Source organism: Ischnura elegans, assembly GCF_921293095.1.
Source record: "Ischnura elegans chromosome 13 unlocalized genomic scaffold, ioIscEleg1.1 SUPER_13_unloc_3, whole genome shotgun sequence".
Lineage (NCBI taxonomy): Eukaryota > Metazoa > Arthropoda > Insecta > Odonata > Coenagrionidae > Ischnura > Ischnura elegans.
In genome coordinates this window covers 2,846,139-2,858,048 of record NW_025791659.1, presented here as the reverse complement: position 1 = coordinate 2,858,048, position 11,910 = coordinate 2,846,139, and the positions used below count along the sequence as shown (strand labels likewise).

The window sequence follows — 11,910 nt, the reverse complement described above, 5'->3', positions numbered from 1 at the left end:
AGTGGCGGCGCGTGCGTATACGCATGTTAGAAAGTGCACACCCAAAGATGAATGAATTATAAAAGAAAACTATTCCTTTGCAACGAGGAGGATAAAAGTCCTGTCTGCATATGCAAGAAACATGAGCCTCCGAACGCTTCAGCTGTCTTCTTTTCGAATTCACCGCTCTACAAGTGTGCGATCCCGTGGCATCGTGCCGGGCGCATTTTCGGTCTGTGCGATCGCTTGAGGGTGCTCTGGCGGGACGAGGTAAGCGGGGGGGGGGGGGGGGGGTATGTGCTGTTCAAATGGGTGATGGGAGCAGACTCAAAACGATGCGAGTGCGCACTCGCATATTTTTGGTGACTGACTCGCAGGTAGTGTAGTGGTGTAGCCGCCACCTACACTACCTGCGCCCAGGATCCTAGTCCGTCAACAGAGTCATCTGCATGGCCGTTTTCTACACTACTTTCTCATAGGGTGTGAGGAAAGGAGAATGAATTTCACCTACCGTCACTTGTAAAGGCGTGTTTAGAATAATTATTTTCATGCATGCTATTATTTTTTCTGTTCATGCAATTTTAAGGGTAAAATATACCAGTGATATGTTTTGCTTGCTATGTATTCTATTACGACGAAATATGATGCTCATGGATTAGTGTTAACATAATATAATTAAATCATCCTATATCTGCTCTAATGCGTACCTTAGATATATTACCACCACCCGCCACTGCTCTGGGCTATCTCCAAGCAACCGCCGCTCGAAGAATTCCTCCAGCTCCGCGCGCGGGATTTCCTCGAATCTTCAGCCAACTCAACCCACGGCGAGATTAGGCATCTGTCCGAATCTCAAGTGATGCCATGGGACAAATTTCGCCGCCCGCGCGCCGGAACTGGACGAATAGGAGATCAACCTTCTCCGCCTTCCGAGCGGCGATGATTTCAAACGAAGAGCCTCCGTCCAAGCCCGCCCCGGAATGGTACGATAGTCTATAGAGTTGGAGTAACGCGAAAATTTTGAGAACATTTTTTCGCGTCTTTTGCGTCTGTCCGAAGACCAAGCGTTGCAGATATATAGCTTCACTCGTGTTTTCGCGAGTGAAATTTGAGAGAACACCTTTGAGAGAAAGACTTTCCACACTCTTTGCACGAATAAGGTCTATGTCCCGTGTGGGTTAACATGTGGGAAACAAGGATGTCCTTCCGGTTGAAGGACTTGCCGCACTCGTTGCACGAGAAAGGCCTTTCTCCCGTGTGGGTAAGCGTGTGACTTCCGAGAGTAGTCTTTCGAGTGAAAGATTTTTTGCAGATGCTGCACGAAAAAGGCTTTTCTCCCGTGTGCGTGCGCAAATGCGTAACTAAGGCGCCCTTAGAAGAGAAAGACTTTTCACACTCGTTGCAAGAATAAGGCTTTTCTCCCGTGTGCCCACGAATATGTATAGTCAAACTATTTTTACTCGAGAAAGACTTTTCACACTCTTTACATGAATACGGGTTCTCTCCCGCGTGCGTTCGCATGTGTGCGCCGAGGAGAGAACTCTCAGCGAAAGGCATGCAGCAAATGCCACATGAGTAAGGCCTCTCTCCCGTGTGTTTTCGTGTGTGACTTTTGAGAGTGCTCCTCCGAGTGAAAGATTTTTTGCAGATTCCGCACGAGTAAGGTTTTTCTCCCTTGTGCGTGCGCACATGTCTAGCGAAGTGGCTTTGATTAGAGAAAGACTTTGCACACTCGTTACAAGAATAAGGCTTTTCTCCCGTGTGCGTACGAATATGTGAGATCAAACCGCTGCTACTCGAGAAAGACTTTTCACACTCGGAACAAGAATAAGGTTTCTCTCCCGTGTGTGTACGGATGTGTATGGTGAGGTGATCTTTCTTAGTGAAGGCCTTAGCGCACACGGTGCATGAATGGGGTCTCTCTTTCTCTCTCGCTCCCGCGCGATTGCGTGGATTTCTAATGCTAGATGACTTCGAGGATAAACTTTGTGAAGTAGATTTCTCTTCTGAAGTGAAAATTCTCGTCGCTTGTCTCATATTTTTCTTGTCCCCTTTTCCTCCACTGGTTTCCTTGAGAAGCCCACTTCCTTTTTTCTTCGGCCTTTGTTTATTCCCCTCCAGCCCATATAAAGACTTGGAGGTGGTAGGCTCGCAAGAACTGCTATTTTCAGATTTAGGACCAATGCATTCATCTCTCGAATGATTCCATACATTTCCTTCCGCGAGCAGATATGAATTTGATGTTGTTTGAATGGGCATTCCTTTGGGAGCAGGGACCCCTAGAAAACAATTTCAAGTAACAACTATCACAGTCAAACATGAAATACATGACTCATACACCTACCATTTCATATCGATTAAATGGATGGAGGAAGCTAAGATGGAGGGGGTTAAAATGCAGTCCAGCTTGGACTTATACCCAGACACCCTCCGTAAAATGAACGGAGGGGGAAAAAGGGAAAGGAACACACAATACAAAAATGAGGAGGACAACAGGGCTTCAGCAGAATAAAAAACACAGAAATCACAAGTTTAACAAAAAAACTGACAATCAAATGCTTAATATGCTATCCTGTGATATATGGCACACAAATAAAACAATGTAGGCCACTCATGTAACCCACGCCCCTACTGAATTGTTTACGGTTGGACTGCAAAATTATGGGCTGTCACCCTTAAATGAGACAGATGACTGTCTACCCTCAAATGTACCTCCTGTGGTGAGGTGGAAAAAGCTAATGGCTAGAAACATTATAAAACTAGGAAAAATAAGCATGAAACCCACAGTTGCAGAAATGTAATACCAAACTCCCATATTTATGGGATTGAAATCCATTACGGCTGTTTTTATTCACACTGAAAACATTTCTGGAGAATTAATCGCAGATATTTATTATATCCATCATATTCTCTACTCAAAAGAAACTTCATGACTAATTCTCTGTTAAACCCAACAAAGCACCATTGCCAATCAAAAGCACAAAAGAGGGAATCAAAATGCACCAATTTCAATGATTTTGATCATTTTTGTACAATTCGATCATTTCCAACTAATTTAAAATGGACCAAAATCAAAGCTAATTTTTGCATTCATTTAAACAGGTTCCATGTTCCCACATTCTATAGTTCACTGAATTATACTCTTGGATAAGCGTTTCTCATACTCAGTGCTCCATTCTGCTGATTTGCTAATTAATCTTATGATTAAGCTGGTCTCAAAGCTTGGCTGAAGGAAGGCCACACTCCGATATGAATCTAAGCGTCGAATCAACCACACAGACAAAATAAATCAGTCCTTGTAGTTCAATATCCAAAAATTTCAGCACAACAAAAATTTTTGCGAGAGAAGATCATTAAAAAATATACATGTACCTAAAAAAAGTAAGTAAAAATTACTCCCCTATCCAATTGGAACTTTAAGTAAAAAAAAAAGAAAATCTGGATGGGTGACTGATTCAGGTGCTTCATCCCTCACAAACTGTTACAATAAGGCCACCTTAAGACGAGACGACTACTTGCCACCATCTGCCATTCACCACAAGGCACCGTGATACCTACTCTCTACTTTACGTGATCGCCACTGAAAGTGGGCTCAATATAGCATTGCATGTACACGCCATGTGCACCAATGCTATATTGAGGCCACTACTGTGTGAAATACAAGCACACATACGCATGCATTTCATGACGTAAATGGCGCAGCGCCTGCCCAGATTGAAACAAGCACCACCTCATAATTCGACTCATTTGAAGGCATCCATGGAGACATATGATTATTTGAAACCACGGCACCATGCTGCGGACGGCAGTTGGCAAAAAGTCGTCCAATCTGAAAGTGGCATAAGCCTCATCTTTTTACAGCTATTTGTAGCCCGTGAGAGCAATCACCCACTACATCCGCAGTGAATTCATGGGGCACTGTCAAATTCTCAATCAATTCTCTAGTGACAGTAAAAGTTGGCTAAATAAGTGCATAAACCTTTTAAACCTCTGCTGAACAGAAGCAAAAAACGTGTATTTCACACTGTTTATAGCACAGCACCAGCCACTGTCAAGACCTCGTCGTGATTTTACTTATTTGAAGGCATCCATAGAAACATGATTATTTGAAATCACCTTGCTGTGCCGTGGACAGTACCTGGCGAAAAGTTGCCCCATTTGAAAGCGTCCAAAGCCTCATCTACATACAGCTATTTGTAGCCCGTGAAAGCAATCATCCACAACATCCACTGTGGATTCATGGGCCACTGTCAAATTCTCAATCAACTCTCTAGTAACAGTTAAAGTTGGCCAAATAAAAGCATTAACATGTACATAGTCAATAATTATTCACTTCAATTCCTCCATGCATGGAGTTATTTGTTTGCAACCCATAATAGTACTCACCAAATGTCTCTGTAGTAGACTGCTGGACCATAGTCAAGCTCTCAATTGGGTCCCCATCCTCGCCTAAAGTAGGCTGGAAATAATAATCAAAATAAGAATAATGTGTGAACTCTGGACTTAATTGTAAGGATTGACTTAAACTTATTTATGAACTACATTGCATCAAAATTTGGAATTCCTCATGAATATTTTCCTTACAAAATAAAAACATTTTCAACATATCAGAGAATTAAATATTATTCAATTTCTTTCAGCATGCAAGCGGTCTTTGATTTATGTTCTGCCTGCATTGTAATATTGTCTTTATTAGATAGCTCAGCAATGGATGTAGTTTAATTCATGTGATACTGTATAGTAATTAAGGTTTCTTTGGCAATGAAAGAACCGAAGTAACGTAATTGAAACTAGGCAATCATGTGAAAAAATGGGATTAAATCTGATGCTGCTATATAGCAGAAAAAGATTTCTTAAGTAGGCTGGATGTAATAATCAAAATAATAATAATGTGAACAGGGATTTCAGGATTTTTTGAAAAGATTAACTATAACTAAGTTATAAATCACATTGGAATAAAAATTGGAATTCCTCTGAAATGTTACCTTTGCAAAATAAAAATGTTTTCAACACTACCAGAGGGTTTAACAATTTCCTATTTATTTCAACTTGGAAGCAGTCCTTGAATTGTGTTATGCCTGCATTGTTATATGATATTTATTAAAAAGCTTTGCCATTGATGCATTTTCTTTCCTACGATAGCATGTAAGATTTAAGGTTTCCTTGGCAGTGGTTTCAACTCCGCATTCTTGTAGTGTTTCTTACCAAATTAAGAAAACCCAAGAAAAATTAAGAGATCATTACATATAATTCAATCAATATTTTTAAAATGCATGAGGAGTTTACATAACAGAATACAGCATATATCAATTCAATTTTTAGAACGAAGTTCAGCAATACACACAGAAGCCCAAGGAACTTATATTTTTACTAGAGATGTGCAAATAGTATCCGCGAATACTCGAATACCTCGAATACTAGAAAGTATTCGATATTCGAGATCTCGAATATTTATGCCAAAGGTGCCGTCTCGAATACCTCGAATACTTTGAATTTCGCGTCATACACTGTCGCTCGCTCGTCGTTGGTAGTTGACTTGAAAAAATGAGGAGAACTCTAGTCGTTTAGTGCATGCAGCGCCGTTTTAGGCAAGCTGACGAACTACATCAAATTCGCGGGTTAGAGCGGTGAATAGAGTTCAACGTGGGGAACCGAAATTGATCGGGTGAAAAAAATCCGAAAATCCCATGTGTCCCCCATCAGGAGAAGCTCAGTGCCGTGGGATAGTGACATTGGCGCATTTCCCACGATCCGCTATCCACCTCAATTCAGCGTTCGCCCCACCCCCTCCGACGATTTTCTCTTCTCCGAAATCAAACAAAAGGTCCCGGCTTGCCCAGGGATCGTATTACGAAGACCTCAGCTTCGAAAAAAATATCAAGTTACCGGAAAAAAATAGAATCGCGTTTCACCCTTCTTCCCCAGGAGATGAAACTACCATAGGGAGGAACTCAGTGCCGTGGGATAGTGACATTGGCGCATTTCCCACGATCTGCTATCCCCCTCCATTCAGCGTTCGCCCCACCCCCTCCGACGATTTCCTCTTCTCCGATATCAGACAAAAGGTCCCAGCTCACGCAGGGATCGTATTACGAAGACCTTAGCTTGGAAAAAAATATCAAGTTACACGAGAATAATAAAAACGTGTCTCACGCCCCCCTCTACTCACCCACTGGCCCTTTTCTGGTTACCTGCTTCGAAGTTCCCCATTTCTGGAGGTCAACTGCTGCATGAGTCATCTACTAGCCCAAAAGTTGTCTAACAATGACTTTCGGCAATTGATATTACGCTTTTATTGGATTGAAATATTAGTAATAAGCGCGTAATTTAAAAAAGAATAAGACCAAACACGACATATTTCTGACTTTATTTAAGCATTTTACGCAGGAAAATAAATGCCGGAAAGACGAAGAAATACGACGGAGGCTTAGCATTTTGGCGTAATACTCAAATACGGTGCTCTCTTATTATTTTTTCATTGCCTAAATCGAAATATTAATATTCCTGGAGTACATATTTAACGATTCTAGATTTTTATTGCACGATATCTATTTTTCGCGATTAAATTAAAAGTGAAAATTTTCAAGCGCGCGAAAACGCGACGGGTAAATATGAATGCTGGGAAAAACTCCGCGTGACGTCGTTCTGCTTCCCGCTGCCGCGAGTGAGGTGACCTTGGGGCGAGGCTCTGAGCGCTAATACGACGCAGGATGCTAGCAGGTAGCCGAGTACCATGCTAGCTGATAGCGCCTGGCTAAAATAATGATTATTAATACCTTATCAAGCGAAGAAAACTTTCCGACCTTAGCCAGTTTTAATAAGAGATTATTAAGACATGTTTCCCTGATCTTTGTGCCTCATGCATGCATTGGTAACCTTAGACGATGTAAACTCCTATCCTCTCGTGTAGAAACTTGGTCCATGTGATGTCACGTGGAGTGGCATCGCATGGGTGCCAATCTGGCCTTTTTCAAATGAGGATAAAATTGGCCATTGCCATTGGTATAAACCGGTATTTCTAGAACCAAATAATTTGTATATTATGAATACACCAATGGTGGGTAACAAATCACAATCAATGCCTTTCATTTTCTTTAATGAAGGAAACTACCCTATTGTTTATATAAAATTAAAATATTCTATTAATCAGCTAAATTCCTGTTTGAATCCTTTAAAGGCAGCCACAATTACTCGCCAAAATCTTGGGTTTCCTGCTGCATAAGCGACCTAGTCAAACATTTTCACATTCATCGTTTAGTATTCGAAATTCGAGGTATTCGAATATTCAAGCAATGATTTGATATTCGATTTCGATATTCGAATTCGAGAAATCTACTATTCGACCCATCCCTAATTTTAACCAACCTACTATCTATCTACCACCCAAGTCGTAATTCCCTGACTGGAAAAACTAATGGCATAATTTTTAAACAAGGCAATCTTTTCGGAAAGTGACACATCACAGTCAACAAAGTAAACCTCTGAGCAAACAAAACAACGCGTCACCTTTTTGGCCCAGGAAAAAACTGTCCAAGAAGCCCAAATAGCCTTCTTGGACTATTTTAGCCAGAAAAGCATCAGATCTTACTTCGAGGAAATACTGTACCAACACATACTTATTTGAGAAAAAGTCTTGATTAATAGTCCACAAAACCTCAATTAACACTAAGGTCGTAATCACAGTATACTAAACCATAGGCTGGGTGTTTTTTTTTCAGAATTGAGAAAAGTAATGTTTTCCTAGTCTCAAAATTATCCAAATGAGGTTTACGTTCACATGCTAAAATTTAGTTACTTTAAAATTATGGGAACCCATGCCCCAGAGGCCCATAGTGCTGAGGGCCTTCAATTGATTTTTTGGGGTAGAAAAAGCACTGTTATTACAAAAAGTTGGAGAGTAGAGTCCTTCTTGAACGAATTTTTGCATGTTTCGACCATTTTTTAAGTGTTTAAAATATATCGTTTGTGGTAGTGCCATACAACCCTAGGGCACCAACCTGCACCACTGAGATATGGCCGGCACCACTTTCTAGAGACATCCCCTTCACCCTTCGGCAAAGTCTTTGCTTCTGCTAGCAAGATTTACATTCAAGTGGCAAAGAATCAAACATGGTGTTCCTCTTGTGCCATTATTAATATTGGTAAAGCCTACACTGTCACTTTTAACCCTTCAACACCATCGAACATGCTGTGTACCAATTCCTTTTACCTTATTTAGTAGTAGTACTTACCATACGGTCGTGCACTGTTCCAGATGTTTTGTTGCAAAGTGCCCTTAATGCATAAAATATTATAAGTATGTGATGCAATTGTGCATGTGAATTACAAAGGAAATGGCTCCCAGGGCTCACCAGAAGATACTCAAGAAGGAAGAAACGAGGCAGTCAACTAATAGATAAAGATTGATGTAAAGAGAGAGTTACTTCCTGTGCATTAGGCCGGCCCTTATTTTTCAGAATTGCGAAAAGTTATGTTTTCCTAGTCTCAAAATGATCCAAATGAAGTGTATATTCACATGTTAAAATTTGGTTACTTTAAAATAACAGCAACCCGTGCCCCAAGGGCCTTAAGTACTGAGGACCCTCAATTGAGTTTTTTAGAGCAGAAAAATTGCTATCCCGATGTAAAACGTAAAAGTAAAGCCCGATTTTCTGTTTGCTTTGACCTATCTCTAAGCGTTTAAGATATATCATCCGTCATAATGCAATCCACCCCCCAGGGCACTATCCCACACCGCAGCGCCGCTGAGGTATGGCCCGCACCACTTTCATCCTTTAATTAAATTATGTAAACTTCATGCATACCTCAGTTGCATCATTCTCCTCGGGAGATGGCTCTTTCTTGGCCGTAACTAGCAAACAGTCGAGGTCTATCACAAATGCTCCTGTGCCTTCAGCATCCACCTCTTCACCTTGGGATGAAGTTGAAGCCTGTGGCTGCATATGAGTCCACAATCAGCATCATAAATTACAGAAATATAAAAATAACTTTGTGAGTTTGTAAAAAATTAATGATTCCTACTTATGTCATTGATAAACACCTACACACGTTTATATCATTGATAAACACCTACACACCACCGTAAATAATCTCCCATAGTGCTTGAATAATGAAAAAAATCACTCATCTCATCAAGAAAATGTTGGATTAGTAAGAAGTAAGAAATCACTCACAATGTGTGAATGAATATATATGTATTTGTCTTATGCTAGAATGTATGACTGAGACTTAGGTGTAATTTGAATAGCTTCAAGGTATTGTTGTCATCACTATTCTATACATTATTATACAACAAACCAACTTCTTGGGTTACACAATCTGTTAAAAAGGTTATTTGACATCCCGTCACTCTCGCTGAAGTGGCAGTGGGTAGTGGAGCTCCCTCCTAGCAGCTGATTACATAGCCAATCAGTAATGAGAAGATGTTCAATCCCTGCTGAGTTTATTTCCATTGACCCCTCAAATTTGCTGTCTCATTCGCATTATAGTTGTGAACAGAGTAAGTGCCAATGCTGCTCAGGCAGACTTTTATGTTGCACCCCTCGACACTTGCAAATTACAAGATATTTTATGCAAACATTTTCTAATTAAATTTATCTTTTGTTCCAGCACATGTTATTGATTTTCTTTCAGCACATTAGACTTATCCCATGATTTATCTGGTATTTTGAAATGGCAAAAGTATAAGTTTTCCAATTAATATTATAAAATTGTTTGAACACCCACAAAGTTAGGCTGCAAAGCCAGCTCTGGAGAGTCTAAGGAGCATTGCCTTCCCATTTAGGTTTATGACAACCTTGGTAAGATTAAGAAGCATCCTAATCCAATACCTCATACTTGTTCACCATGAATAATTTTGCTTATTATGTACAATTTCACCAGAGAATCATGTTACAAATGATTGGGTGCATTCAGCTGCACTTTTTCCAGTGATCAGTAAATCAAGATGTCACTCCATGGGAGCATACCAAATGCTACAGCATGACTCTCACTTGCTTTCACCTCTTCATCTCCATATCTATACCTGAAGTGACCACATGAAGATACACATAGGCACACAATAAAATAGCAACTGCTCGGTGCCATCATGTCAGTGCATTCTCTTGCTCAGTAAGCTAAGGTGAGTACACAGCGCTCCCGGAATGCACTCCATTTTGAAGGATTCTTTAATGCCAAACATAGTTCTACTGCATTTGTTTTCATGCCAGATCAAGTGAGGGCACAGGTTGTGTTTTCCTACTATTTTGTTATGAATATTCCACAATGGAACGACTTGGAATCATTGCAAAACTGCATTAAACAAGGCCACAGTGTGCTCACCAAATCATTAGTTGCCAGTGGGTCTAAGACATCACTCAAAATTCGAGCAGTACGGGCAGCATGCAGCACGGGACCACTGTCTTCACCAAAGTGGTCTTCGTTCCCCTCTTCCTCATGAAACTAGATGGAAATAATGGGTATCACTAAATATAAGCAAAAACAACAAATAACCACTTAAAAATGATAATAAAACCTCAACTTTCAACATAGATCACTTTAGCTGGACAAAAGCGTGTACTCATATGTTTATAGCAACTTCTAGCTTGAAGTTCAACCTTTGCAGTATTTAACTATCCTTCTCATTATTTATCATTTCCTACAGATAAAGAAGTCCATGCCTTTTCTTGTTTCACTCAAACATAGGAGACAAGGTTAATACAACGCATTTCTAAATGAAATTATATTTTTGTAATTACAATTCCTAAAGAACATGATGTATATGGTCGTTTTAGCATATTTTTCAAACACATACAAAGTGGTAATTGTTAAATACCTAAGCTACGATTATCTACATATGAAAAATGTGATAAATGATAATGATACAGCATTGTAGCATGAACTGTAACTTCAAAGGTCTGTATTAATTGTTAGATGGCATGGGAAAGGCATGGAATGTTTAACTTAAAATTTGAACCACGATCATGTGATTTTCTGATTTCTACACCCATAACATCAGATACAACTGGAGATACCACAGTCTCTCCCCAATTCATCATCAGCGTGTAGTCCTCTGCTTCAAAATCAAAATCTGGCAATAAAAAAAACGTCCAGTTGGTCACCACAAGCATGTTTTTGTTGGCCTCTGATATTTTTATGCCCATCTTCTTTCACTTCCTCATGATCTAGGCTATTATAGCAAGCAGTACAGAGTCAGGACCAAAAAATCCCTTCCTTTGATTAACAGCATAAATGACTGCTTTTAGCTCTTCTGGTAGGGTTCTCAACCAGTTAATGAACCTCCACATCATTTAAAGCACCATTATGCATGAAATGAACCTGATTTACAAAAAATAGACGGGCATATAAAGATTTTGAATGAAAGCTAATAAATCCATTAAATTGGAACTTGGATTTTTGGGAACACTTCAAAACTGTTGGGGATGGGCCACTCAGGGAAAAATTTTTGCTTTGCAACTGCTTTGGAACCCTATTGAAACTGCTTTGGAACACCAAAATCTGCATTGGAACTGCTGTGAAACTCATTTTCACTCATTTGTACCAAAAATTAGAAATATGAAGACGTTTGTAACTCATTTGTGATCCCTTTTGGAACTCCTTTGTACAGAGTGTGTTCGTTTGGAACTACTTTTGAACGATTCGGCAGGATTTCCAGACGTCATCATTCGTATTGTAACTGCTGTGTACGGAGAAATGTCATTTGGAACTCCCTTTGAACGAGATGACAGGATTTCCCTGCGTCATCATTCGTATTGTAACTGTTGTGTACTGAGAAGATTCATGTATAACGGCTTTCCATACGTTTGTAATTCTTTGTGAACAAATCCATGCGATTTATATACGTCATCATTTGTTTTGGAACTGTCTTCTACGCGCCAACATACCATGGCCAGGTTCAGTCTGATACGTTTGGTCGAGAAAACGAAAATTCTT

At 40.0% G+C, this 11,910-nt stretch overlaps 1 protein-coding gene across 1 annotated transcript; it reads right to left on the bottom strand.

Moving 5' to 3' along the window:
- Positions 1-711: 711 nt before the first annotated feature.
- LOC124172967 (zinc finger protein 436-like) lies at positions 712-11,120 on the bottom strand. The gene is made up of 5 exons (XM_046552497.1): positions 10,992-11,120; positions 10,300-10,419; positions 8,784-8,915; positions 4,366-4,438; positions 712-2,258 (listed from the first exon to the last, which is right to left on the bottom strand). The coding sequence occupies exons 1-5, from the start codon at positions 11,118-11,120 to the stop codon at positions 1,063-1,065; spliced, it is 1,650 nt and encodes a 549-aa protein (XP_046408453.1). The 3' UTR covers positions 712-1,062.
- Positions 11,121-11,910: the final 790 nt, after the last annotated feature.

What these genes read in the sequence shown, in the direction of transcription:
- LOC124172967 (XM_046552497.1), bottom strand. Translation starts at nt 11,120, where the DNA reads ATGGGCATAAAAATATCAGAGGCCAACAAAAACATGCTTGTGGTGACC. An exon ending in CACTGGCAACTAATGATTTG is followed by an intron (nt 8,916 to 10,299) that starts GTGAGCACACTG and finishes ACTCATATGCAG; the next exon opens with CCACAGGCTTCAACTTCATC. An exon ending in AGGAGAATGATGCAACTGAG is followed by an intron (nt 4,439 to 8,783) that starts GTATGCATGAAG and finishes TATTATTTCCAG; the next exon opens with CCTACTTTAGGCGAGGATGG.